Raw genomic sequence first — 26,631 nt, forward strand, 5'->3', positions numbered from 1 at the left:
CCCCATATCATTGAGGATGGGGATATTTGTGGAACCACCTCCTCCTCTTAGTTGTTTAATTGTCCACCACCAATCACAACTGGATGTGGCTGGACTAGAGCTTCGATATGATCCGTTGGTTGTGGGATTGCTTAGCTTTGTCAATTAAATGAAATACAAGAAGTGCAGATGCAAAATGACTGCCCTCAATTACTTTGACTAAAGGAAAAATTCTGAGGTAAACCATGCTCGACAATATGATCAACGAATGATGATAATGTAGTTATTTCAGAAAAGATTTTGTAGGGGGTTGGGGAAAAAAAATGAATACTTGGGAGCTGTGCATAGCACTGGATACCTGGCAGTTGTGGAGAGATTATCAGATTATCCATTCTCGTGTTCTCCTTGTAAAATTGGAAGTGGAGAAAATTATAAAGGACGTTGAGGTACTATCCTTGTGTTTCCTTTTTCCTTTCCACATGAAAGCACCTTCCTGTTCACTTTGTTGTTTCTCCTCATTGTTCAGATTCTCTGGCATCATTGCTGAGGTTTGGAATTTTTAAAAACTCACACTTGGGTGATTTATATCTACGGTGTGTGGGTGGAGTTCTTTATTTTCAAGAGCTCCTGTATTATTTGGTTAGAATTAGGGAACAATGCAAGAGCTATTACACTGCTGGATATGCCACCAAATTGTGAGAAGGAGGGAGGAACAAATTTTCAGGAAAATTGCAGAAAGATGCCATAATTTTAGAGTAGTGATAATTGGGGACTTGACTTAACCTATTCTTAACTAGAGAAGAGGATGCTGCTGATGTTAGAGTGGAGGAGGAGTTGGTAGAAAAATTAGATTGGTTGAAATTAAATAAGGAGGAGGAGGGGGAAAGATGGTAGTGTAGTGATAATGTCACTGGGCTAGTAGTCCAGAGGCCCAGGCTCATGCTCTGGGGATATAGATTCAAATCCCTCCATGGCAGCTGGAAGAATTTAAATTCAATTCAATAAAGCTAGCCTCATAACGGTGACCATGAAACTATCATCGATTGTTGTAAAAACCCATCTGGTTCACTAATGCCCCTTTAGGGAAGGAAATCTGCCATCCTTGCCTGGTCTGGCCTACATGTGACTCCAGGCCCACAGCAATGAGGTTGAGTCTTAACTGCCTCTCTGAAATGGCCTTGCAAGCCACTAAGTTCAAGGGGCAATTAGGGATGGGCAACAAATGCTGGCCTTGCCAGTGATGTCCACATCCCAAGAAAAGATAAAAAAATAAGTTGGCAGTGCTCAAAAGTATTAAATTCAGCTAGCCTAGATGGGATGCCGAGGGAAATAAGGGTTGGAAATTGCAGGCCCTGACCGCAATCTCTAATTGTCCTTGGATATGGGTGCAATGAGAGAGGTCTGGAGGATTACAAATGTTCAAAAATGGGGTGAGGGGTAAGACCAGCAATTACAGACCAGTCAGCTTACACCTGTGGTGGAAAACTTTGAGACTCAAAATTGACCCATATTTTCTCTGAGAGTTGATAAATGACAGCCAGCGCAGATTTATTGAAGGCAAATTGTGTTTGACTAACTTGATTGAATTCTTTGAAGTGGTGGAGAGGTTTGATGTAATGCGGTTGAGGTGCATAGGGACTTCTCAAAAGACATTTGCTAAATTACCGCATAATAGCTTTATTAACAAAATTGAAGCCATGGGGCTAAACGTGATATCAATGGCTGCATGGGTAAGAAATTGAGTGAGGGTCAAAAAGCAGAGTCACGATGAGTCTTTCAGACTGGAGGGAAATGTGCAGCAGTGTCCCTGGGGGACAGTGTGAATCGCAGCTGTTTGATTTATAGTAATGATCTGCACTTGGCTAAGGAGGGCAGAATTTCAAATGTAATTTGCAGGTGACACAAACCTTAAAAATGTAATAAATAGTGAGGAAACTATAGATGTGTTGGTGAAATGGGCAGATACATGGCAGATGAAATTTAACACACAACTGTGAATTGATGCACTGATAGTAAGAATGTGAAGAACAATATAAACAGAATGGTGTAATTAGGAAGAGAGTGTAGGAACAGGGACCTCCGATTGTATGTACGCATTTTTGAAGGTAGCAGGACAAGTTGAGAAGGCAAGCAAATTCTTGGCTTCATAAATAGAGTCTTAGAGTGCAAAAGCAAGGAGGTTATGCTAAACCTTTATAAGACACTGGCCCCAGTTGGAGTATTTTAAGCAATTTCGGTCAGCGCACTTCAGTGAGGATTCCCAGACCTTGGAGGGGTTGGAGGGGGAGAGGAGAGATTTACTGGAATGGTATCAAGGCTGGAGAACTTCTGTTAGGTGGAAAGACTGGAGATTTTGGAGTTGTTCTCCCTAGAGCAAAGGTTATGAGGAGATTTGGTAGAGGTGTTCAGAATCACGAAGGCTTTTGATAGCTAAATAACGAACAAGTGTTTCTGGTGGTGGAAGGGTCAGTAGCCAGAAGACATAGACTTAAATTGATTGGCAAAAAATTGAGTAGTGACATGAGTAGGGGGCAGGAGTGGGGGGGAAGAATTACCAGTGTTCTGGAATGCACTGTCCATAGGGTGGTGGAAGTAAATTCAATAATAACTTTCAAAGGAGATATACATGGGGGGGAAGCATCTACAGGGCTGTGGGGAAGGATCAGGGGAGTGGGACTAATTGAATAACTCTTCCAAATAGCTGTCCCGATGAAGGAGAAAGGCCTTGTTGTATCATTCTACAGCTCAACACATTTATTGTGGAAGATGGGCAGCCAGTCAAAAGAGAAGTGGTGCATCCCCTCCTGCTGTGACATGTCATGTTGTTCTCATTTTGGACGTTTTTGTACCAGCTCATTGAGCCCCCCGCTACAGAGAATGTCACTGAGTGGAAGGAATTCTGTTGTATGCACAATACTGCCTAGCTTCTGATCTTAGCGCATGAAATGGAATGAGATTTTTATTCATGTTCTTCGTATTACTCCAAGGTTTGTAACACAAACAAGGAGGGATTAAAATCATTTGAGAACCAGTTTTAAATTTTATAAACAATTGCATGCTGAGTACCGAGACTTGTGTTGAGTGTATTTACAGAGTAGCTCAGCTGCACAACCCAAAAAAGTTTAATCTCAGAATTTTACAGCACACAAACAGGCCATTTGACCCAGCAGGTCTACGCTGGTATTTATGCTCCATGCTAACCATCTCCCACTTTACTTCATGTCACCCTAGCTGCAAATCTGTTTTTATTCCCTTCTCCCTCATATACTTGCCTAGCTTCTCCTCAAATGTGCCCATCCGATTCACCTCAGCTGAAACATGTGGTAGCAAGTTCCGCATTCTCACCAATTTCTGAGTTAAGTTCCTGAAATCCTTCTGGATTTAATAGTGACAATCTATACTTATGGACCCTAGATTTGAATACACCACCCCCCCTCCTCCCCCCATAAGTCAGTGTGTGCAAACATTGGATGAGGAAAGGATTGAGCCATGTTGTGATGTCTCCCTTGATCTGCGAGCACATTGCCACTCACTGTAAAGATTAATAGTAGCCTGCTAAGCAAGTTCCTGGAGTATAGCCAGTTCCTATGGAGCTGCACGTCAGCAAGAAAGGGAGAGGAGAAAACTGTTTTGGGAAAGTAAGTTGTATTTTGCACATGGAATGCACCAAGTGGTTCATTCTTCAATTCTCACCAGATAGGATAGCCAATGTTTTAATAATTTCTTTATGTTCTATTCAGATAACCACTCAGCACCACCAGATGTGACCACTGGTGCCTCAGAGCGCGTTACCCACTTTGAGCGACCGCAAGTTTCCTCAGTCCGTGGAGTTCCTCGTGGTTTTAACAGTGGCGTAATGGAAACTGCCGATGGTGAGTTTGTGATGGGTTTCAACATCGAGCATGTTCAAAGTGGTTTGACTGTGCTTTTAAAATCATATTTGGCGAGAGTTTGGAGCAGAGCACTTGAGAACGTATCCCGACTGGAATGGCGATCCAATTAAAAGTTTTTGCTCCATTTTTAAATTTAGATTTTTTTTTTTGGCAAGGGCAGGGTGGATAGTGATTTTTTTGCCTACTTCAAAGAAGGCATGTTAGAGTTCAGAAATAGAGCAAGTTAAACTCAGGGCATCCAGTGCCTGAGTAAAGAATTCCCAAATTGGCTATGAAAGGAGCAGATGCAAAATGAAGCATCCTTTACCCATCCAACCCAGACTTGAAAGAGCAGCACCTGTTGTGAATGTTTTCATTGCTATACTATACACCTTTGTGCCTTCTCTGAATCAGATTTCCAGTCTGGTATAAAATGCAGTAAAAACACAAAATGCAAAGCGGATCAGGTGACACCACTGGAGACAGAAAGTTGGTGACTTTTCATTGGAAAGTTCTGATGAAGGTTTCTCGATCTGAAATATTAACACTGTTTCTTTCTCCAATGGTGTTGCCTTATCTGCTGAGTATTTTCCAGCATTTTCTTTCCTTTATTTGAATATCAACATCTGTAATATCTTGCTTTGACATTTAATACATTCTGGGTCTCCAGTGTGTGTTAAGAGCGTTCAAACCTATTTCACATAGATCCCTTGCCACCAGAAAAAAGGCATTTGTTTCACTGACCTGGGTATGATTCAACCCCGAGTGCCAGAAATTAAAAAAATTTGTCAGGACCTCTCAAAGTGCTTCTCAGCCATTGAAGTTCTTTTGAAGTGTTGTCACTGTTGTAATGTAAGAAACAGACAGGCAATTGCGCATAGCAAAGGCCCACAAATGGAAATGTGATAATGATCAAGTAATGTTTTGTAGGTATTGATTGAGGGATAAATATTGGCCAGGACGCTAGAGAGAATAGCTCACTTCTCTTCGAAATAGTGTTTTGGGATCTTTTACTTGCACCTGAGAAGACAAATTGAGCATTGGTTTAACGTCTCATCAGAATAAAGGCACCTCTGACAGTGCGGCATTCCCCCGATATCGCACTCTGGTGTTAACCTCGATTGAGTACTCAAACCCCTGCAGTGGGACTTGAATCCTTGAATCTTCTGACTCTGAAGCGGGTGAATTACCACTTAGCCAGGATGACAGACGCGAGCCCTAATAATATCCGACACTACAAACGGCCCAAGGACGAATCTGATATATGTCAGCTGTTAACTCGATGCATCCCCACTACCGTGTACAAACTAGAGACGGGAGCCAAAACTGCATCAACTGCACCAAATTTCGTAAAACTAAAAAATTGCTTTTCCTTTGTAACGCTATCTGTCATTTTTAACAACCATTCAAATCCCCTCTTGAACCAGACTTTTAGCGATGTACCTTTTGTGGTCTTTGGTATTAGGAAATTGTTCATCTTCAACCCAAAATAAAAGGCCAACATGACAGACAAAATTTGAGAGGAATATGTTTCTTTTGCTCACTTTTGTCAGGTGTACCTGTGAATAGCAGAGTCTCTTCAAAAATTCAGCAGCTCCTGAACACACTCAAGCGACCGAAGCGGCCACCACTGAAAGAGTTCTTTGTCGATGATTTTGAAGAACAGCTGGAAGGTACATGAGTCTAAATGAAGATGAAGCTGCTTCTATTGGAGTGTTGAAAACACTCAGATACATTAATGTGCAGTTTCATTTTCAGAAGTGTTTATCAGTCAAATCCTTTAAATTTTCTATTTTTTCCTGAATTTTTAAAATTCATTCATGGGATGTGGGTGTCACTGGCTAGGCCAGCATTTATTGCCCACCCCTAATTGCCCTTGTTCAGAGGGCTTTTTTTTTAAAAAAAGAGTCAACCACATTGCTGTGGGTCTGGAGTCACATGTAAAGATAGCAAATTTCCTTCCCTAAAGGACATTAGTGAACCTGATGGGTTTTTACAACAGTCGGCAATGGTTTCATGGCCATCATGACTTGATATTCCAGATATTTATTGAATTCAAATTTCACCATCTGCCTTGATGGGATTCAAACCCAGGTCCCCAGAGCATTACCCTGGATCTCTGGATTACCAGTCCAATAACAATACCACTACACCACCGCCTCCACAAGGTATTAATAAGATATTAATGCTGTGTAAAGACGTGATCATTCTGCTCAGTTCTTTTTACCTCCTCATTCCCACTTTGTGTACAGATTTTATTTTGGTTGCTTACCTCAGTTTTTTCCTTACACTTTCAGCGGCAGTTCACACTGGTGCTTCATTGGAAAAGCTGATTGTTCCATCATGTTGCAGTTGTCATCTTTTGTGGGGGTGTTTTTGAACACGAATTTAGACATTGAAATTTTTGTGGGGGAGTTTTTACAATTTTGCGAAGGTGTCTACATTCTTGAACGAGGCCTACAATAGTTGGTGACGTAGCTGGAGCATTTTGAGCTGTGGTTTCTCTTCTCAATCTTGCACCGCTCCCTTGGGAGTCCCCCAAGGACCCATTCCTGGCCACCGCCTCTTTCTAACCTTTCTGCTGCCCCTTTATGTCACCATCTACTTAAATGAGCACTGACCTCTCCACTTACAATATGGCTCACAGCTCTTGAACCCTAGTAGTGTTGATTTTATTTGACACAGTGCAAATCTTTGCTTAACTCCAGCAGGAATTGCTGGCTCGCTGATGTGATGAGAGTTGGCTGCAGGGGCGAATTCTTTACAAAAAAATTACTATGAACCTGGCTTGACATCTTAAAAGTTGAGGAGGAAAATGCAATCCCCTGTCATTATTCCCAGGATATAGTCACTTTTCACTTATTGATAGTTTATACATTGTTATTAATTTCCCAACCCTGCCACGAGGAGCAAATTTTTCTTGTCCTTTCCCTCTCCCACTTTTAATGCAAATAGTCGTTCTCAATAGCATCTGAGTCAGCTTAGCCCCATCTCAAATACACTGAAAGTGGTATGTGGCAGAGAATGTAAAGAATGAGGACAGCCACATCTTTTCTGATCATCTCATAATGCTTGTCTTTACTATCCCACTCCAACTTCAGTTCCACAAGCAGACCCCAATCAGCCAAAACCAGAAGGTCTTCAAACGACACCATTACAAGGGGAGCCACTAGGAGTTGTGACGAATTGGCCCCCATCACTGCTGGCTGCTGTGCAAAGATGGGGAACCACACAGCCCAAGGCTTCTTGTCTGACCTCACTGGATACTACAGGGAAGCCAATTTACACACTCACCTATGGTAAGCACCTGCCAATTGAATAAAGCGATTGTAATAGACGTCGATCATTGCTACCGATGGGAATCCTGTTTGTGGTATACTTAATTCAAGTGTCGAATGAATGTGGACTGATCCAGGATTAAGCAATAATGCATAAACTTATCAGTTTATAATGGGGTTAATGTGATGAAAATATCTTTGAGGAGTGTGGTATTGTTTCGTGGAGCTACAGAAAGTCTCGCAGCACAGTATACTTAATGTTTGATTCCTTTGTTTTGTGTGTTTTAGGGAAGCTGTGGACTCGGAGCCTCAAGCTAGCTTACACACTCCTCAACAAACTGAGCAATAAGAATGATCCGCTTCTGAGGCCTGGTGATAGAGTAAGTTACTCTTCCCCAGAATTGTACAGTTTCTTTTTTTGCGGTATTACAGGAATTACAACATGAAAGGAGGCTACTACTCATAGATGATGGTGCTAATTGCTGAACTAAACCTATTTGTTTGCCCCTTCCCCTGTGTACTTTTACATTCAAGATTAGTTTAATGGATGATACTTAGACGTTTTCTCTGGAGCATTATGTCAATTTTCAAACCAGTGTAGAGCATAAGATTACAAATTACAAGATTCTGCAGATGACTCAGCAGTTAAATGTGTCATCCGTGGTTTGGTTGGCAGCACTCTAACCTTTGAGTCAGAAGCTTGCGGGTTCAAATCAATTCCAGAGACTTGAGTACAAAACTCTGGGCTGGCAGTGCAGCACCGAGGGGGCGCTGCTGTTGAGGTGTCATCTTTTGAATGACATGTTAGACTGAGGTTCTGTCTGCCCTTTCATGTGTACATAAACTATGGCACCATTTCCAAGAAGAGCAGGGAAGTTATTCACAATGTCCTGGCCATTTTAACTCTCAATCAGAATCGCATAAAAAAAAAACCAGAAGATTATACAGCCATCATCACAGGAGCTCACTACGTACATATTGGCTGCCACATTCCCTACAACAATGACTATGCAACAAAAGTCTTCCATTGGTCATAACATGCTTTAGGATGTCCTGAGGTTGTATAAGGTGCAAAATGAATGCCAGTCTTTGTTTAACCTGCAGTACTTAATGGGATGCCTAATCATTCATCACTAAGGTCTCCACCTCAAACCTAATGTTTGCTGTGTTTTATAACTTTAATCAGGGTAGTGACTAGGTGATAGAATTAGACTACCCAAAACCTGCTAGAGTTCCTGCTCCTGATCGCTACGCAGTGATCTTGCTAGAAATGTGCATATGTGGGCAAAGGTTGAAGACTGGATCAATCTTGGCTGTTATGCCCATCCCACCCCACCCCATCGTCAAATAAGCTACAGAAGCTCATAACCTGGGCTCACACTTGAAGATAGTGAATAATGGCCACAGGAAAGCTGCTCCTGACTTGGGGATGAGTCATTGCCTTTGGGGGAGGCAATGGGCTGAGGAAAGATTTTGGGGATGGCAAAGAAAGAGAGAACTACAAATCAATCATTACTGTATTCAAAAATAAAAGATTGCTGGGGACTAAGCAAGCAGGATATGAATCATGAAACCTTTGAAAGGCGATCATAACCTGGCAAATCGATTAGTGTGGTTGAATCCTACAAAATACCACTGCCATACTGAATGGTTTAGCCTCTGGCAGATGCATTTAAGAGAGAGCTTCATAATTAAATGAGGGAGAAAGAAAGAGAAGATTATGTTGATAGTGATATGAATATGGATGAGAAGAGGGCCGTGTGGAGCATAAACATCAGCATCAACATATTGGGCTGAATGGCCTGTTTCTGTGCTGTAAAATTATATTTGATTCTGCATAAAATACTCATAGCTCTTTGTGACTCAGTAATGACCTCAAAGAGCCAACATAAGAAAATATGTTTTGCCCTACAAAAAGAGGCATCAGTTAATTATTTGGGAAATGTATAAAGAAATATATTGTTGGAAGAAAGACAAAGTTTATTTTTGTTGCCCTTTCATCAGTTGTGCCAAACTCTTGACAATGCCTCTTTCTAACCAGGAATTCATAAACATGCACAGGTTTTGATAAACATTTGAAGCTGAATTGTGGTTTAATTATGACCATACCCCTGGCCCCCAATGTTTTCCTCTGAACATTAGTTTGATCCAAACATCGCATTTGCAGATTTGTTACATCTAATGTAGAAATAATGGGAGCATCTTGCATTTTTTTTCAGACCTAGTTATCAAATGAAATTTCTCTGCTCTGTTTTAGGTGGCTTTGGTGTATCCAAACAATGACCCTGTGGCATTTATTGTGGCATTTTACGGTTGCCTTTTAGCAGAATTGGTCCCTGTGCCCATTGAAGTACCACTAACTAGAAAGGTAATGTCAGCTATCGTCTAAGCCTTTGATCTTAAATTGGTGTTGGTTCTGTAATGCCAGATTGGGGCCATTGTAATGCTAAATTTTTCTTTCTGAATACTACATAATGTTTCCTTTGCTCTTGGCAGGATGCTGGTAGTCAGCAGATTGGCTTTCTACTTGGCAGCTGTGGTGTGTCAGTCGCTCTCACTTGTGATGCCTGTCACAAGGGATTACCAAAGTCTCAGAATGGGGATGTGGTGCAATTTAAAGGTAATATCACGCACTTATCTGTAACCATGGGACAATGAGTAAAATAACCACAATTGCTTTGAAAGATGTCTTTACCAGAAAGCCTTACACAGGAGTGGTCAATATGTGGAGCAGACTGAAATAGTTGAGGCAAAAACCCTGGAATAATTTTAGAAACCGCTGTTTATTGCAATGGTGCGGAAAAGAGGAGCTGCAGGTTGTTACTGGGTGGATGAAGATGGGCTCAGCAGCTTGTCAATTGACATATATGCCATGAGTCACAGTGCATGTGTGAAAAAACCCCCTGATGCTATGGCTTCACTAATGGTTGGTTGATCTATCAGAATATGTTGTCTTATCACAGACTCAAATTGAAATGTTTCCCCTTTTGTTCAAGTTCAGTGATTGACACCAGCAGGCAGCGGATTTGGATGGCATATGCAGTGAATAAGTATACAGCCTGTTAGCACAGCATATGTAACTGAAGCCTTGTCACACAAATGGCGCAATGTTTTGGTAGTGAATTTTTATTTGAGTGCCATTTCTTTGACAGCAATATGCTGGTACCAAATTTATTAAAATTAACATCAAAATCCGGTAATACGTTTCAGTCCACAACTAATGAAATAAAATCTGAGTAGGTATTTTTGAAAATAATTATAGTGAAGTACTGCTGCCAATTTGGTTGTGGATATTTGATCTCCCCACTCTGCACCAAGAGTTTTGATTACCAGACAGATTAAACTATTGTTCTGTTTGTAGGTTGGCCTCGTTTGGGTTGGTTTGTGACAGATGTTAAACACTTGTCAAAGCCTGCTAAAGATTGGAACCCCGTGATCAGGGATGCCAGCAACAATATTGCTTACATCGAGGTAGGTCCTGAACTGATCTTGCTGTATATTGTACTTTATTGAGCTTTGATTGTAATTTGATAAGCAAGCATTAGCCTTGTCATGTTTTTATAATGATATAAAAGCGCCAATCACTCATAAAGGATTTTACAAACACGTTGTGGGTTTATTTATTGAGACTAGGCACATGGGAACAGATGTACAGAGGTATGAAGACATCAGAACTGCAGAGCTGTCTGTGTGTGCTCTGCTTAAAAGCAAAACTAAACCTGGATTGCCTGACACACTTCCTTTCTAGTGATGTCATGCTTCTATCCCTGAAAGGCAATAACAAGCCCTTTGCAATATTTCTTATTCAGCAGACGGGAAGCTGTATTATTTTTGTAAAGGTTATAGTGGCGCCTTAAATTTAAAACGTGTAATAAAATTCAAAGCACCATGCCAAAAATTCTTCAACAACTGTATCGTAGCAAAAGGGTAGTTTGAAATCCAATTCAAACTCTTTTTAAAACAAAAACATATGGATGAGACTGAACGGGAAATAATCACTAAATAACGACTACCTGGGAGGTTTGTACCATGGAGAACTTTACCAGTGTACTATCCAGCATCAGACATTAACAAGGCAGTAATTCTAGATGTGACTGTAAGGGTAAACCCTAAGGGATGGATGAACAGCCGCCAGGGTACTTAGAAAGATGACAAGATTTGTCCAAAAAAAACACTTGACAATCACGTTGCAGCAGCCAGTGTACATTGGCCGCATGCAATTTCCACATTCAGTGAAGGCAAACAATCACATCATGGCAATTACAGACCCATTAGCCTGGCCTGAATAATTGGATAATTAATAGAACCAAAAATCCTGAGAGGATTGTGCAGACCTTGAAGATTGTCAGAAGGAAAGTTTTGAAACTGATACCTAACACTGGAGGGATAAGCCATGTAGAACGAGTAGATAAGCGGTGGAAGCTTAAAATAGAGATCTCCAGGGAACTTGAGGTGTATAAAATACTTAATGTAAAATGAAATTAAATCCAAAACAAGCCTTTAAATATGCCAGTGCAGGAGAACTAGCTGAGTTTTGATAGACAAACTTAGCTTTGACGACAAGAAATATTTGTTTGCAAGGCAATCAACAGCTGAAATGAGTTGCTAGGAGGAGTGGTGGAAGACAAGACATGGGAGTCACTAAAGAAACAACTAGATCTTAAAGTGGGAAGATTGTTAGTTCATAGCTGAAGGGATAAAATGAAATGGGCCATGGACCTTCATTCAGACCTGTTTGTGATAGTGTACGCAGCAAATTATTGAGGGCACTTCATTCAAAGTTGACATCAGATATAGTCTTGTCAGGTTTCCTTGTTTGAACGGCTCGTTCAGTGCTTCAGTCAGGGCACACCTATCTGGCAGGTGATATAAAATAATAAAGGTACATATAAACTACAAACAATGAGTGAAAAGATTAAAACGAGTAGCTAGCCAGTGTTTTAAAATGCTGAGAACATGATTCTGTCTGGTTATTTGTATTACACCGTGAAGTGTTTTTTAAATTTATCCTTTCATGGGATGTGGGCATTGCTGGCTAGATCAGCATTTATTGCCCTTAAGAAGGTGGTGGTGAGCTGCCTACTTGAACCACTTCAGTCCATGCAGTGTAGGTACACCCACAGTGCTCTTTGGAAGAGAGTTCCTGGATTTTGACCCAGCGACAGTGAAGGAACAGAGATATAGACCCAAGTCAGGATGGTGTGTGGCTTGGAGGGGAACATGCAAGTGGTAGTGATCCTATGCGTCTGCTGCCCTTGTCCTTTTAGATGGTAGAGGTCATGGGTTTGGAAGGTGCTGTCGACAGAGCCTTGTTGAGTTGTTGCAGTGCATTTTGTAGCTGGTACACACTGTTGCCATTGTGCGTCGCTGGTGGAAGGAGTGAATGTTTAAGGTGATGGATGGGGTGCCAATCAAGTGGGCTGCTTTGCCCCGGATGATGTCGAGCTACTTGAATGTTGTTTGAGCCGCACTCATCCAGGCAAGTGGAGAGTATTCCATCACATGCCTGATTTGTGCCTTGTAGACGATAGACAGACTTTGGCGAGTCAGAATGTGTGTTACTCACCACAGAATTCCCAGCTTCTGACCTGCTCTTGTAGCCACAGTATTTATATGGTTGATCCGGTTGTGTTTCTGGTCAATGATAACCCCCCCAGAATGTTGATAGTGGGGGATTCGATTATGGTAATGCCATTGAATATCATGGGGAGATAGCTAGGTTCTCTCTTGTTGGAGAGGGTCATTGCCTGCCACTTGTGTGGCGTAAATGTTACTTGCCACTTCTCAGCCCAAGCCTGGGTATTGTCTAGGTCTTGCTACATTTGGACACGGGCTGCTCCAGTATCTGAAGAGTCATGACTGATGCTGAACATTGTCCATCATCAGCAAACACCCCCACTTCTGACTTTATGCTTGAGGGAAGATTATAGATGAAGCAGCTGAAGATGGTTGGGCCTAGGACACTATCCTGAGGAATTCCTGCAATGATGTCTCCAGACTGAAATGATCAACCTCTGACAACCACAACCATCTACCTTTGTGCTAGTTATGACTCCAACCAGTGGAGAGCTTTCCCCCTGATTCCCAATGACTTCAGTTTTGTTCGGGGCCCTAATGCCACACTTGGTCAAATGCTCCCTTGATGACAAGGGTAGTAACTCTCACCTTGCCTCTCGAGTTCAGCTTTTTTGTCCATGTTTGGAGCAAAGCTGTAAGGAAGTCAGGAGCTGAGTGGGCCTGACGGAACCCAAACTGAGGAAAGTCAGCATGTGTTTATAAAGGATAGGTCCTGCTTGAATTTTTTGGAACAGGTGATTAAAGCAGTGAACAGAGGAATGCGTGTGGATGTTATATCATTTTGTTTCATAATTCTTCTGTGAAATTCCTTGGGATACTTTATTACATCAAAGATGCTATGTACATATGTTATTTAGATGGACTTTAATAAAGGCATTTGACAAAGTCCTCCATAAGAGTCTTTCAGCGAAACTTGAAGCTCATGGAATTGAGGGCAAATTATTGACTTGGTTAGGAAACTGGCTGAACGCTGGGAGCCAGAGAGTAGGAATAATGGGTAGGTACTCTAATTGGCTAACATGACGAATGGTGTACCTCAAGGAACTATGTGCTGGCCTCAACTATTCACCATAGTTATTTACGACTTAGATGACGGGATAGAAAGCCACATATCCAAAGTTGCCTCTGACACAAAGTTAGGTGACATTGTAGATGGAAGTGTAACATTACAAATAAATTTTGATAGATTAAGTGAGCGGGTCAAAGTCTGGCAATGGATTTGAGTGTAGGCAAGCATGAGCTCATCCACTTTGGGCCTAAAACAAAAAGATAGAATAGGGTACTTTCTAAATGCTGAGAAGCTTATAGCAATGGAGGCCCAAACAGACTTTGGGTCCAGGTACATAGAGGATTAAATATCATGGACATCTACCTCATTTCTGCTGGTTGGGGAGTCTTAAGACTTGGAGTCATAATCTTAAAATTGGAGCAAGACTGCTCAGGAGTTGAATTAGTAAATACTTCTATATACAAAGGGTGGGAGAAGTTTGGAACTTTCTTCTGCAAATGGTAATTGATGTTAGACCAATTGTAAATTTTAAATCTGAGATTGCTAGATTTTTGTTAACCAGAGATATTAAGGATGTGAGGTAAAGAGAGGTATATGGAATTGGGTCTCAAATCAGTCATGATCTCATGGAATGGCGGAACAGCTTGGAGGGGAAAAGTAGTGTACTCCTGTTCCTATGTTCCTAGCTTAACTGATGATTTGGAACACCGGCGTCATAGGACCACTTCTGAATGCAGCTGAACTTCTCTACATTGCTGTGCTTTGGAATGCAGACAGTACATGATTTTTGAATATTTTTAATTTGTCTTTTATTGCTCCTCCTTCAGTACAAGACCAGTAAAGAAGGAAGTTCAATGGGCATAACCATATCTCAGACTGCCATGTTAGCACATTGCCATGCCCTTAGCCAAAGCTGTGGATACAGTGAAGGTGAGCTCATTGTTTCCAATTGATATTCAGCCAAAAAAATACCTTTGGATAGAACCCAAGAAGCTTTTAGCTTGAAGATGAAACGTGGGGACCTCATGGATAAGATTTACAAAACTGGCTGCTGGGAGGACATGCTGACATGGGCATTGACCACTAACTAAGCCAGTGTGGAGTATGCTTTTGCTTGGCATCATTTTCCCCCTACCCAATTGAAGGTGGTGACTTGTCTGTTTTGATTCTAGGAGTAACAGCAGCCCCCTGCTAACTCACCAGAGTCCCCATTCTTCATCTCTGAGCTTAGATAATGAATATTTGCTAATTATTTGACCTTGGGAGGCGGGGAAGGCTATCTCAGTCAAGTCTGAATCTGGTTATATGGTCACTCCCATGTCCAAATAGTCACTGGAAGATGGAAACTTGGACTGAATCTTTGTCTCCCCCTCCCTAACCTGGGATGTTAGAATGAATTGTAGAATCCCTATTGCCACCTTGGCAATAGAAATCAGATCACTTAGTACGGTCCAGGAATCAAATCTAAGACCTTGCTGTATGTTCAGGATGACATCAGTTAAACCACCTAGGGGAAGCATTTTTATTATTACATGATGGTCTGTGTTTCTTTGTTCCCATTGATTTTGTAAGGTATTTGAAATGGTTTGTAATGACGTGCACTTTTATAGCGAGGTTTCACGGACCTTTACTGACTGATTCATTTTATGTACCTGAAGCTGATCAGCATAGCTTTGAAATGGAGGAGATTGTTAATGAATCAGAAGCTGCAGCCCCCAAGTCAGAGTGCAGCCGTGACGGTTTTTAAAATTCATTCATGGGGTGTGGGCGTCGCTGGTTAGGCCAGCATTTATTTGCCCATCCCTAATTACCCTTGAGAAGGTGGTGGTGAGCTGACTGAACCGCTGCAGCCCCTGTGGTGTAGGTACACCCACAGTGCTGTTAGGGAGGACGTTCCAGCATTTTGACCCAGTGACGGTGAGCGGATGGCGATATATTTCCAAGTCAGGATGGTGAGTGGCTTGGAGGGGAACTTCCAGATAGTGGTGTTCCCATGTGTCTGCTGCCCTTGTCCTTCTAGATGGTAGTGGTCATGGGTTTGAGAGATGCTGTCTGAGGAGCCTTGGTGGCTCTATACAGCTCTATAACTTGGATACTCATGTCCGGGAATGGGATACTCCCTTTCAAAGGAGATTTATTTTCAAACCAAAGAGATTTTAGAATATAATTGATTTGTACATATGGGACATAACAGTAGTGCCCCAGCAGTAGTATGGAGAGAGTTGTAAGACATCTGTTTGCAGTGCTATGAAACAGATTACAGTAAATTTGTCAGAGCAGCTGCATAAAGGAAGTTAGAGCTGAGCTGTGACGGAACTTATATTCTAAATTTATATTGCAGGGGAGACATTAACAAATGTTTTGGACTTTAAAAGGGATGCAGGCCTGTGGCATGGCATTTTAACCGTAAGTATTATCTCCAGATTTGTCGTCTAGAGACAGAGCCCGTCTGTATCTCCAGACACTGTTAATGAACATGGCAACATGTGTTCACAGAATAAGCTTACATACCTATGGTATATAGTATCTGTATTGTTTCCTGTGACAAACGACCTACTAAGATTTTACTGCAAATTGGATCACTTGGTCTTATCACATGCATTCAAGAGGAAAAATTAGTTGAGTCAAATGGGTAGTATAAACAGAGTTGCCATTATTGCCCCCACCATTGAAACCACCCACATTTAAATCTGGCAAATAGTGCAAATCATTACTATTCTTGTCAATTACAAAACCACCATTTACACTGTGTGGTCTATTTTGGGCAGACAAAGGAGTTCACTAGGTAGTTTGCAACTTTAGATATACAGCAGCTAGCTAGTATCCTTAACCTTCTTTAAATGCTGCCAACTAATACTGAATGTTTTTGAAGTAATTATGAACATGGTGTTTGACAGGGTCAGCTTTCAAGCCTCAATGAGATTTTAAAAATTAGTTGCTAATAGAGAATTTCACATACAACAGCGACCTTCAAAAAACTTAGCCATTTCCTGATTTAAATCATTTTTTGCCATGACTTTATTTGCAGCAGTTTGTAATTGAAGCTTCAGTTCCCCTCACAAACAACATAAGATTCATATTAACTACCCAAGGCATAGACAGGGCAGATCATGTTAGATCGAACGTGCCTACTACAAGTGATGAGGGCTCTAATGAAGTTTATTCACAGCCTTCACATTCAGGCATCAAGTGTTTCAGCCGGGGCTCAGTTGGTAGCAGCTCTGAATCACAAGGTTTTGTGTTCAAATCCCACTTCAGGCTTGAGCTCAAAAACCCAAGGGTGACACTCCAGTGCCATACTCAATGCGCTGATGGAGAATACCTGTCCTTTGTATGAGTTGTTGGACCCAGGCCCCATCTGTCTGCCCAGGCGAATGTAAAAGATCCCATGGCATGATTTCGAAGAACAGCAGAGGAGTTACCCCTGCTGTCGTGGCCAATATTTATACCTCAATCACCATCACAACAATCAGCTTACCTGGTCACATTGCTGTTTGTGGGAGTATGCTGAGCGCAAATTAGCTGCTGCAATCCCTACACTTAGAGCAGTGACTATACTTGCAAAAGGCACTTCATTGGCTGTAAAGCACTTTGAGACGTTTGGTAGTTGTGAGAGGCGCTATATAAATGCAAGTCTTTCTTTCATTCACAGTTTGCTTTTTTTTTAAAAAGAAAAAATCTGCCAGACTCTTCTCTCTTTCTGTTGTGATACGACAAAGCTAAGTTCAGTTGCTGTTTCTTACAGCACAAGCGATAGGTTGGCAGAAAGCTGATTCACAGCAGTCACTACTGCTGAAGTAGCAGTTAGCCCTTTTCATTGTGATTGATTTGGATTCCTCCCTGGTGTGCTTAAGCACAGTGTTGCCAGCTTAACACCTATTTTCAGGTGAGAAATATCCTATCTCGGTTATCTCGTTGAGTGAGAAACTAGTTGCGACACCTCCCCTTTCGAAATCTATCATGGCCTAAAAATTATAAAACCACATGATCTTCCCTCTCAGCTTTGTTCTCCTTTTGCACTTCAGTGATTCTTTTCCCATTATTTATCACAGTTGTTATGTTATTGATCGCACACCAGGAAGAAGTTAAAATTGTGTCATCCTGCAATCGTTCTCTTTTTTATATTAATTCTACAATTATAGTGCATTATATATTGCTTTGATGGTGTATAATTTGCAATAGCACTTTGATTGCGCTGCCATTATGCATGTTTACATTTACCCTCAAGAATTTTTGTGTGACTTTGGAGATCAATGAGCCCCATTGTAGTGAGCAGCGAGATATCAGAGCTTACTCTTTACATGCCTGAAGGAACCTTGTAAATATGGATCTTGCATACTCTTTTCGTATCATGCTTGGAGTTTTGGTGGAGCTCTGCTTTTACTTGCGGTTTGTGCTGTTCAGTTGTTTAATAATTTGCGTTCACTTGCCAAAGCTGTTATTGAAATGAAGCTTAGCTCCCTCTAGCTGAATATTGGCAAGCTTAAAGCCATTGCCCTTGGCCCCGCCCACAAAACTCCACTTTCTTCCCTATCTTTCCATCCGCCTCCTCACCCAGACTCAGGCTGAAGATGAATGTGAGCAGTCTCAGTGGCCTTTTTGCTCCAAAGCTGATTTTTCTGACCCCATATCCCGTAAGACAGACAATCTCCCTTCACCTTTGTAACATTGCCTATATCCACACCCACCTCAATGCACCCTCTCCAGAATCCTCATTCATGCCCGAGACGACTACTCAGTTTTCTTTGCACTCTCCAGTTTGTCAAAACTCCGTTGCTCATATCCTGATCACACATCAGCCTGTCATCACGGATATTGGTCAGCTTAAAATTCTCATACTTAAATTTGCATCCCTTCATGGCCTCTCTACTCCCTTTCTCTGTAACCTACAAACCCCTACCAAACTTCCCATTCCTCTAACGTTGGCCTGTTGTGCATCCCTCCATCCTTCACCTCACTGCTGGTGATTGTGCTTTTCATTGCCTTGGTCTGACTTTTGAATTCCCACCCCAAACTTTTCTACTTCAGTCCTAAAGCTTTTGAAATATCCTCCTCCTTACCTAGCTAAGGATTCCACATCACTGTGGTAGACAGGGCCCTCAACTGTGCCCATCCTGTCTTCCACACTTGCACTCTTGCCCTTTTCCTCCTTTCCAGAACCATTATTTGTCCTTACTGATCACTCCAGCCTTTGTATTCAAGGGAACATCCTCCACCATTTCCACCACTTCCAGTGTGACCTCACCCCCAAAATATCTTCCTCTCTTTCAGCATTTTGAAGGGACTGTTCCCTCTGTAACATCCTAATCTCTTGGCCCTCAATCATCCCTAGTCCATCTCCTCTTCCCCGGCACCTTACAATGCACATATGCAGGGTATCCCATATCACCATCCGAGTGTATCATCTGCAGTATTCAGTGCTCACGATATGGCCTCCTGTACATTGGGAAATTCAAATGTGGGTTGGGTAATTGCTATTCTCTACAGCTCTGTTCCATCTGCAGGTATAGCCCTGAGATTCCATTAGCATGCAATTTTGATTCTCTCTTCCTCTCTGGCATTAGCCTCCTATATCATTCCAGTGCAATTCAGTGTTGAGGGACAGCTCCTCATTTTAGGTACTTTGCAGCCTTTTGACCTTAGCATTGAACTTAACTTCAGACCTTAAGCAGAGCTCCCTGTCTGCCCCTGCACTTCTTGGGAACCTACCATGTATTGTGTATTCCTTTCTTGTTTACCCTCCCCAGATGCATTACCTTACACTTCTCCGGATTGAATTCCATTTGCCACTTTTCTGTCCACCTGACCAGTCCATTGATACCTTCCTGCTATCTGCAGCTTTCTTCCTCAGTATCAGCCATGTGCATTTCGTTTATTGGGCCTGTGTTATCATCTGGCATGTCTGTCCAAATCTCCCTACCCTGGAGAAAGTTACCAGTTGTGGAAGTATCCAGCTGATGTCCCATTGAACAATGTCTGCTCACAAACTTCTGGCTTTTTAAAATGCTCCTGAGAGAACTGCATGTATTAATGTGGCATTCACTGGCAACTGTCTCAAGACCATCAAGGCTTGGCCAACAGCACAGAGTGTTTATTATTCCTTATTAGAAGCCCTTTAACTAAAAACATAATTTCATCCTTATTAATGCACACTATTGCAGATGTTGCAAATCTGAAGTAAAAAAGAAGCGTTAACACTCTTTCTCTGTCCACAGATGCTGCCTGACCTGCTGAACACGATCAGTGTTTTCTGTTTTCATTTTAGTTCCTCTAACAATGGTGCTCAAAATCATGATTCTTTTTGGTGTCCCTCCACTGATTACTTGGCTGAGGTTCCCCCTATCTTCACCTCCTCCCAGTTAGTCTGTTTGCAGTCTCGCCATGAAACCAAATCAGTTCTCTCCTTTAATCAGAAAGTAAATCTGAACAGTTCAGAACTCTATTAATTTGGAATTATCCATTTCCTTACCAGAACTGCATACCCTGGCTTATCCAGCAAGTACTGCTTTATCTGTTGGTTATTTGCAGTCCCTAGTGATATGGCTACCCATTCAAGGCCCATGTGCACCATGCAAGCTGGTTAGTCATTATCTGCATCTTTGGCTCAGTTTTCACATTGCTGAATCAACTACAGAAGGTTGACATGGGTCTGAACCCTCATTGGCAGGCATGTCACCCTGGAGCCAAATTAAACCCTGCTTACCTCTCTTCCCAAAGATGATGGTCATTAGTTAGTTGTCAGTCATTAATCAGTGTGCAGTTTGAGACATTGCAGCACCATTGACCGATGTTTTATACATCTTGTTGGCAGAGTGTCATGAACAGGATGCATGTGATCAGCATTCCCTATGCTCTGATGAAGGTGAACCCTCTTTCCTGGATACAGAAAGTTTATTCCTACAAAGGTAAGGTAATAACAATGTCAGAAGGCACGGAACAAGCAAAAGGAGGTCACTCAGCCCACCTCACACTCTGCTGTCAGCTATGTACAATTTTGTATTTGTGTGAACTTGCTTTACTTCAAATTTATAACACAGTAGCAGGCCACTTGGCCCAACAGGTGCTGTGCTTCATATGAGCCTCATCCCACCTTAGTTCATATCAATCTATTGACATATGCTTCCTTGCTATTTTTCCATCATGAACTTATGTACACAAATCTTTGGAGGTAGCAGGGCAGGTTGAGAAGGTTATTTAAAAAAGCATATGAGATCTTTGGCTTTATTAATAAAAAATGCAGAAACAACATAGTTATGCTAAACTTGTATAAAACACTGGTTTGGCCTCAGCTAGAGAATTGTGTTCAATTTTGGACACCACACTTCAGGAAGGTTAAAATTCCAATCAATGTTATAATCTCTCATACATGGATTTGGGATTGTCTGAAGGAGGATGCAAGGATTGGAGGCACAACCCTTATTTTGTAAGGAGACTTGATGCATGCTTTTCAACAGAAAATTTGAGTTTTTTTTCTCACACTTTTTGAGTAGTCCTTGCATTAAATGAGAATATTTTACCAGGTTTTATGTACTTTTTTCATTGTCTCTTCCCACTCTCACTCCATTTACCTCTTGACTTTCAGCCCTGTGGTGCTATGTCGTATCATTTTGAGGCCATTCAACTAGGCATATAGATTAAGAACTTGAGTATTGCTGAAAAAAGACATTTTGTCGAAGCTTTTTCGTCATGCACTCATCAGGACAATCACAAGAATACCAATGTTGGTTCCCCTGACAGTGGTATTCTTGCAATTGTCCTGATGAGTGCAAGATGTAAAGCTTCGACAAATGTCTTTTTTCAGCAGTGCTCAAGCTCTGTACTACCCAACGACTATTCATATAGATTTAGTTTTAGAATGGAGTATCGTTTGTTCTGCCAAAGAGTACATTTTTGGGGTGAGAGGTGAATATATACCTGAGCTGAACGTAGAGTTCTGCTCCACTTACCACAATGAAATGATAAGTACAATGTGAAAATTTAAGCAGCAGCAGCAGCTCACTTTGTACCTGGCACCAGCAACACTTCAGTTCCCTAATATGACCTGAAGGTTTCTCCTGCAATGAGCCCCAGAGGCTTTTCATCAGCCATTTTATCAGAATTGAAGTGGTGCAAAATTGTGGAAGATTTGGCAGACCCTGTTCAAAAGTATATTTTAAGTGCTGTGCCCCAGTTATTCCTCCCATCAGTGCCACTGTTTGAGAACCACTACTCGAGCGTGTGCATTGACTCTTGTAGAGTTATGTGGACTAAACATTTACTATTAATGCAGCTTCTTCATTTTAGGATTATATAAGTTTCAAATTTGTACGTTTAATGTTAAGAGGTCTGGAGCCACTGGAGTGTAACAGCAAATCCTGCTTTATTGCCTTGCAGCTCACATTGCTGTGGTAAAATCTCGGGACATGCATTGGTCTCTCTTAGCTCAGCGGGATCAGAGGGATGTAAGTCTCAGCTCACTGCGGATGCTGATTGTAGCAGATGGTGCAAATCCATGTAAGTATGCAGTTTACCTTGTCATCTCTCGCCATCTCTACCAACAAAGTCTTTGTCACAAGGTGGAGGCGTAGTCAATGAATATTTTTTTAAGGCAGAGGGAGATAGATTCTTCACTAACAAGGGAGTCAAAGGTTATCGGGGGTAGGCGGAATGTGGAGTTGAGGCCACAATCAGATCAGCCATGATCTAATCGAATGGTGGAGCAGGCTCGATGGGCTGAATGGCCTACTTCTAATTCATATGTTCGTATGTACAAGAGCGTGTGACCAACCACATTCCCTTCTAACTCCACTTCCTTTTGCGTGCATCTTTTGAAATCAATTTTCCCTAAATCACTTATAATTGCACTTCCAAACTCCCAGCTGCCTAGCTTTTGGCCTTACAGCTGTCGATAACTCAGCCATCCCCTCAGCTCCATCCAAGATGACTTTGCCCGTGGAAAATTTTAGTCTCTCGGAAAGCCTCTAGTCTGTCCGATCCCAGTTGTTTCCCATGGAGTGGAATCCGCCTTCACTCCTTCAAGCACAAAGGGCACAAGCTTGAGTACATCTGGTGAACAACTAGTCCAGCCATCCATCTGAGATCTGGCTGGACGACATCAAGCACTGTTGGGCCTCGCCTTCCTCTGCCAAGACCACCCACTGCTCCTGGATTGTCCTGGAGAACAAAGATAACTCCCAAGCTTTTTTTTTTCAACCACCAACAAACTCTTTAAATCATGCTATCCCAGCCTTAAATCCTCATTTCAAACAGCAAGTCTGAGGCACACTTCGACTGACTTGTCACTGAGGTTGATATTATTGGTTCACCTATCATTGTTGTTATCTCACCTTCCCCTTTCACACCGGTCCAAAACACCAGCTCTCCCCTGTCCTAGCACTGAATGTGTCTTTCTCTAGTTTCCTTCCACCCTCTCCTTGTGTGCCTCCTCCAAGCTCATCTTGACTATGAGACCCACCTCCTGCTTCTTCAAGCTCATTCCTAGGAAGATGTTGAATAGCCAACTTCTAGACCTGGTCCCCATGTTAGCCAGCATTGTAAATGGCTGCCAACCCAGGTACTCTCTTCCTCCATTTCAAAATCATCATTACCACCCCCTCAACCTTTCTATCCTTGCAATCTGATTACTAGCCCCTCTTTCCTCCCAAATCCTCAAATATGTTGTTTCTTCCCAAATCCATGTGTACCTTTAGCGCAACTCCCTGTATCTATCACTTCAGTTGAGTTTCCCTACAAGCTACAGAGCCATTTGCTTAAAAAGCCATGAAAGACATCCATTGTGACTGGTGCATTCTTCCCCTTTGTCCTCCATGAATCTCTGTACTGCCTTTGACACAGTCCATCACACTTTCCTCCTCAAAACCCCTCCTCCATTGTGTGGGTCAGTGAGATTACTCTCACTTGTCCCCAGCCATACCTATCTAATTATTGCCAGCGGTTGCCAGCTCACCCCTACTCCACTGTTAGCTCCAAAACACTTCAAAAATCAAAACTTGACATGCTTTTCTTCCGAGTCTACATGCTGCTCCTTTGTGATATCACCTACTAAAGTAGGGTCAATTTCCACATGTATGTTCATGACTCCTAGCTTTAACTCTCTACTCCCTGTCACATCCCTTCCCCGTCTGTGGCAAGCTGCTAGCCGGGCATCCAGTCTTGTTCTTTCCTCCAGCTAAACATTTGAAGACTGAAGCCCCTGTGACAAACTTTGCCACGAAGTTCATCACTGTCCTTGGTCATGCTCTCAGGCTGAACCAGACTGTTCACAACCTCAGCATCCTATGTGACCATAAGCTGAGCTTCTGACTCCACATCCTCTGAGTTACAAACATCAACTGCTTCCACCACAGTAACATCACAAAGAAACGTTACCGCCTGCTGCATACCACTAATCAGTAAACCTGCTAATTTTCCAATAATATACGGGGCAGAGGATGTGAACAACTTCCTGGCTCACTGTTCTGAGAAGGGTTATTGCCAGCAAATGATCTGCAATAAATATGAGCTGTAAATAATAGTTTGAGGAGGATCCCAACTAACGTTGAGCAACTTTGTCTACAAAGGCTGGGGTTCCTTACAAATATTGATATACTGCAACAGAGCCCCTTCAAATACTAGCATACTGCTGGGGGAACTCCTACAAATACTGCTGCACTTCAGGGGGAGCCCCTATTTCACTTCCTGAAACGCAGCATAATGGCAAAGGAAAATAATACACTATCATTTTTTTTAAAAACATCACCAAATCACTAATAAATCAATAAATAAAGACATTTTCATTGATGCTACACTACAGCACATATTTTGCCAGCCTGAGAAATCTGATGCCAATTGCTACCTGAAAAGAGAGAATGTGCAAAGTCACGGGGATAAGGCAGGGGGAATGGGACTGCGTGGAATGCACTTTCAGAGACCCAGTGCAGACTCGATGGGCTGAATGGCCTCCTGCACTGTAAACGATACTGTGATACAAATCTCTTAGAATCCTCTTGAGGATCTTTTAAGATCCATGGATAGCAAATTCTCTTCAAAAGTCTTCAGTGGCATGTAGCCTACAAGCTAGTCTTACCCACCAAAGTTATATCTAATTGAGGTAACATTGGGAGGTTTCTTTGGGCAAGTTGCAGGGTCTTGCTCTGCTCTCTCTCTCTCTCTCTCTCTCTCCCTCCCTCCCTCCTCCCTCTCCTCCCTCTCCCCCCACCACCCCACAAGAAACTCCATCATTTTCACCATGGAGAAACTCCTGTTTAAAAAAAAAACCCATGAATTAAATTATCAAGAATTGGCAGGAATACCTGATGCACAGAATTGAATGGAGCAAGAAGGTGAAATAATCTGAAGCTACCACCCTCAATATAGTGCGTTGTCAGTGGAGTGACAAAATGCTTATTGACTTTATTGACTTACCACATGGCCACTTCAGCCATGCCACCTAGGATAAGCCACAAGTAGGCACTCGGCATTTGCCAGCAGCGTTCAACAGCTGAACAGAAACGCAGGTGAAGAGGAAACACTGGCTCCCAAGAATGAAGAGCATGTGCAAGCTTGCAGCATTGACTGAGTGTGTGTGATGCTGACATCTAGTGACAATGAACTACAATACAGACAGTTTAGAGAAGGAAAACTGAATTGAGTTTGACTTGACCTTCTGTTTCAATATCTTTATGCAGTACCAATTATTCCTGTCAATGGAAGTGGCGGGGAGGAGGAGAAATTCATGTGCTTGTATAAGTTGTTTTTCTAAATTTCTAATCTATGGCTTTATTTCACAACTAGGAGTGAGGTAGACAGTTTAATCCTAAGCCTCTACCAGAGCTATTTGTTGCTGGCTGCTAGATAATGTACAGGAGTCGCTGAGACTCTTGGTTCTCTGGTTGCTTCCCCTCTCCCTTCTCATTGTTATCTGTCTGGCTGGCACTTGGCCCCCTCATCTAATAATTGGACCTAAGTGAGGAAACTTCGATATGGGCCCACAATCTTACCGCTCCATTGGATAGTGCACTTATAGATTCACTATATTATACTATTAGATCATGTGTTTCACAGAGTTTTATACAGATAGTGGTTTCAAAACCAACAACCTCGGGACTGAGGCCATACCAGATTTTAGATCTCCTGGCCGGGTGGTTTAGGCCATGGGCGGTTTGGGTCAAGCTGGGTTGGGTGGGGTCATGGGTCACTGAGTGTGGGAATATACCGGCGTGCGCAAATGATAAAGGGGATAACTAGTCAGGGGTCACACTGAGCCAATGCAGTGCCTAGCCAAGTTATCCAGCTAAGTTTTAAAAAAATTTTACTCAGTTAAAAATATTCTTTAAAAAATCTGGTTTTTGGACAGCAGGATTTGAGACTCTGCTGTATTGTGAATTGAGCAGGTAACCTTATTAAAGCAGTAAGATTCTTTGATCTTTGCCGATCAAATGATAAGCTATTGTTTGCCTAATACTAATGAGTTTCTTCATCAAAATAGTGTTTCCTTACTAAACATCTTGTTTTGTTGCAGGGTCAATATCATCTTGCGATGCATTTGTGAATGTTTTTCAGTCACGTGGTTTACGCCCTGAGGTGATCTGCCCATGTGCTAGCTCATCAGAAGCTCTGACAGTGGCTATTCGCAGGTACAGAATGCTCTTTGCAGTGTCAGAATCCTAGGGTTTCACTGCCTCTCCATGTCTTTGAGTATTGCCTTCATGCCTTTGAGTGTGGCGATGTTTCTAAAATACATTGCATATAAATATATCTTCTCTCTTCTACATATCTATAAAGGGTAGTGAGCAGCATCATTGCGGTCAGTGATTTCTCCTGGTTTACTCATAGATGCTGCAGTAAGATTTGGAGGTGCTGTTTTGACCTCCTAGGATCTTGGGTGTAGAGGAATGATCATGGGCAATTTTCAAATCTGATCACCATCCTGACTTGG

At 42.1% G+C, this 26,631-nt stretch overlaps 1 protein-coding gene across 4 annotated transcripts in view; it reads left to right on the forward strand.

The window, feature by feature from the left end:
• The window catches only part of LOC144673727 (disco-interacting protein 2 homolog A-like), a 215,199-nt gene that overhangs the window by 147,199 nt on the left and 41,369 nt on the right, over positions 1-26,631 (forward strand). For all 4 annotated transcript variants that reach the window (XR_013574409.1, XM_078535427.1, XM_078535425.1 and 1 more), the window contains exons 6-17: positions 3,720-3,851; positions 5,405-5,524; positions 6,953-7,150; positions 7,418-7,509; positions 9,387-9,497; positions 9,626-9,749; positions 10,491-10,600; positions 14,543-14,645; positions 16,057-16,121; positions 20,527-20,620; positions 22,089-22,208; positions 26,215-26,329. Coding sequence is in view for 3 of the 4 variants with exons in the window: in XM_078535427.1 (XP_078391553.1) it covers positions 3,720-3,851; positions 5,405-5,524; positions 6,953-7,150; positions 7,418-7,509; positions 9,387-9,497; positions 9,626-9,749; positions 10,491-10,600; positions 14,543-14,645; positions 16,057-16,121; positions 20,527-20,620; positions 22,089-22,208; positions 26,215-26,329 (1,384 nt within the window). In the remaining variant the exon portion in view is untranslated. The remainder of the gene's footprint in view (positions 1-3,719; positions 3,852-5,404; positions 5,525-6,952; positions 7,151-7,417; positions 7,510-9,386; positions 9,498-9,625; positions 9,750-10,490; positions 10,601-14,542; positions 14,646-16,056; positions 16,122-20,526; positions 20,621-22,088; positions 22,209-26,214; positions 26,330-26,631) is intronic.

The sequence above is a fragment of the Cetorhinus maximus genome, unplaced genomic scaffold (assembly GCF_964194155.1).
Source record: "Cetorhinus maximus unplaced genomic scaffold, sCetMax3.hap1.1 HAP1_SCAFFOLD_455, whole genome shotgun sequence".
NCBI lineage: Eukaryota > Metazoa > Chordata > Chondrichthyes > Lamniformes > Cetorhinidae > Cetorhinus > Cetorhinus maximus.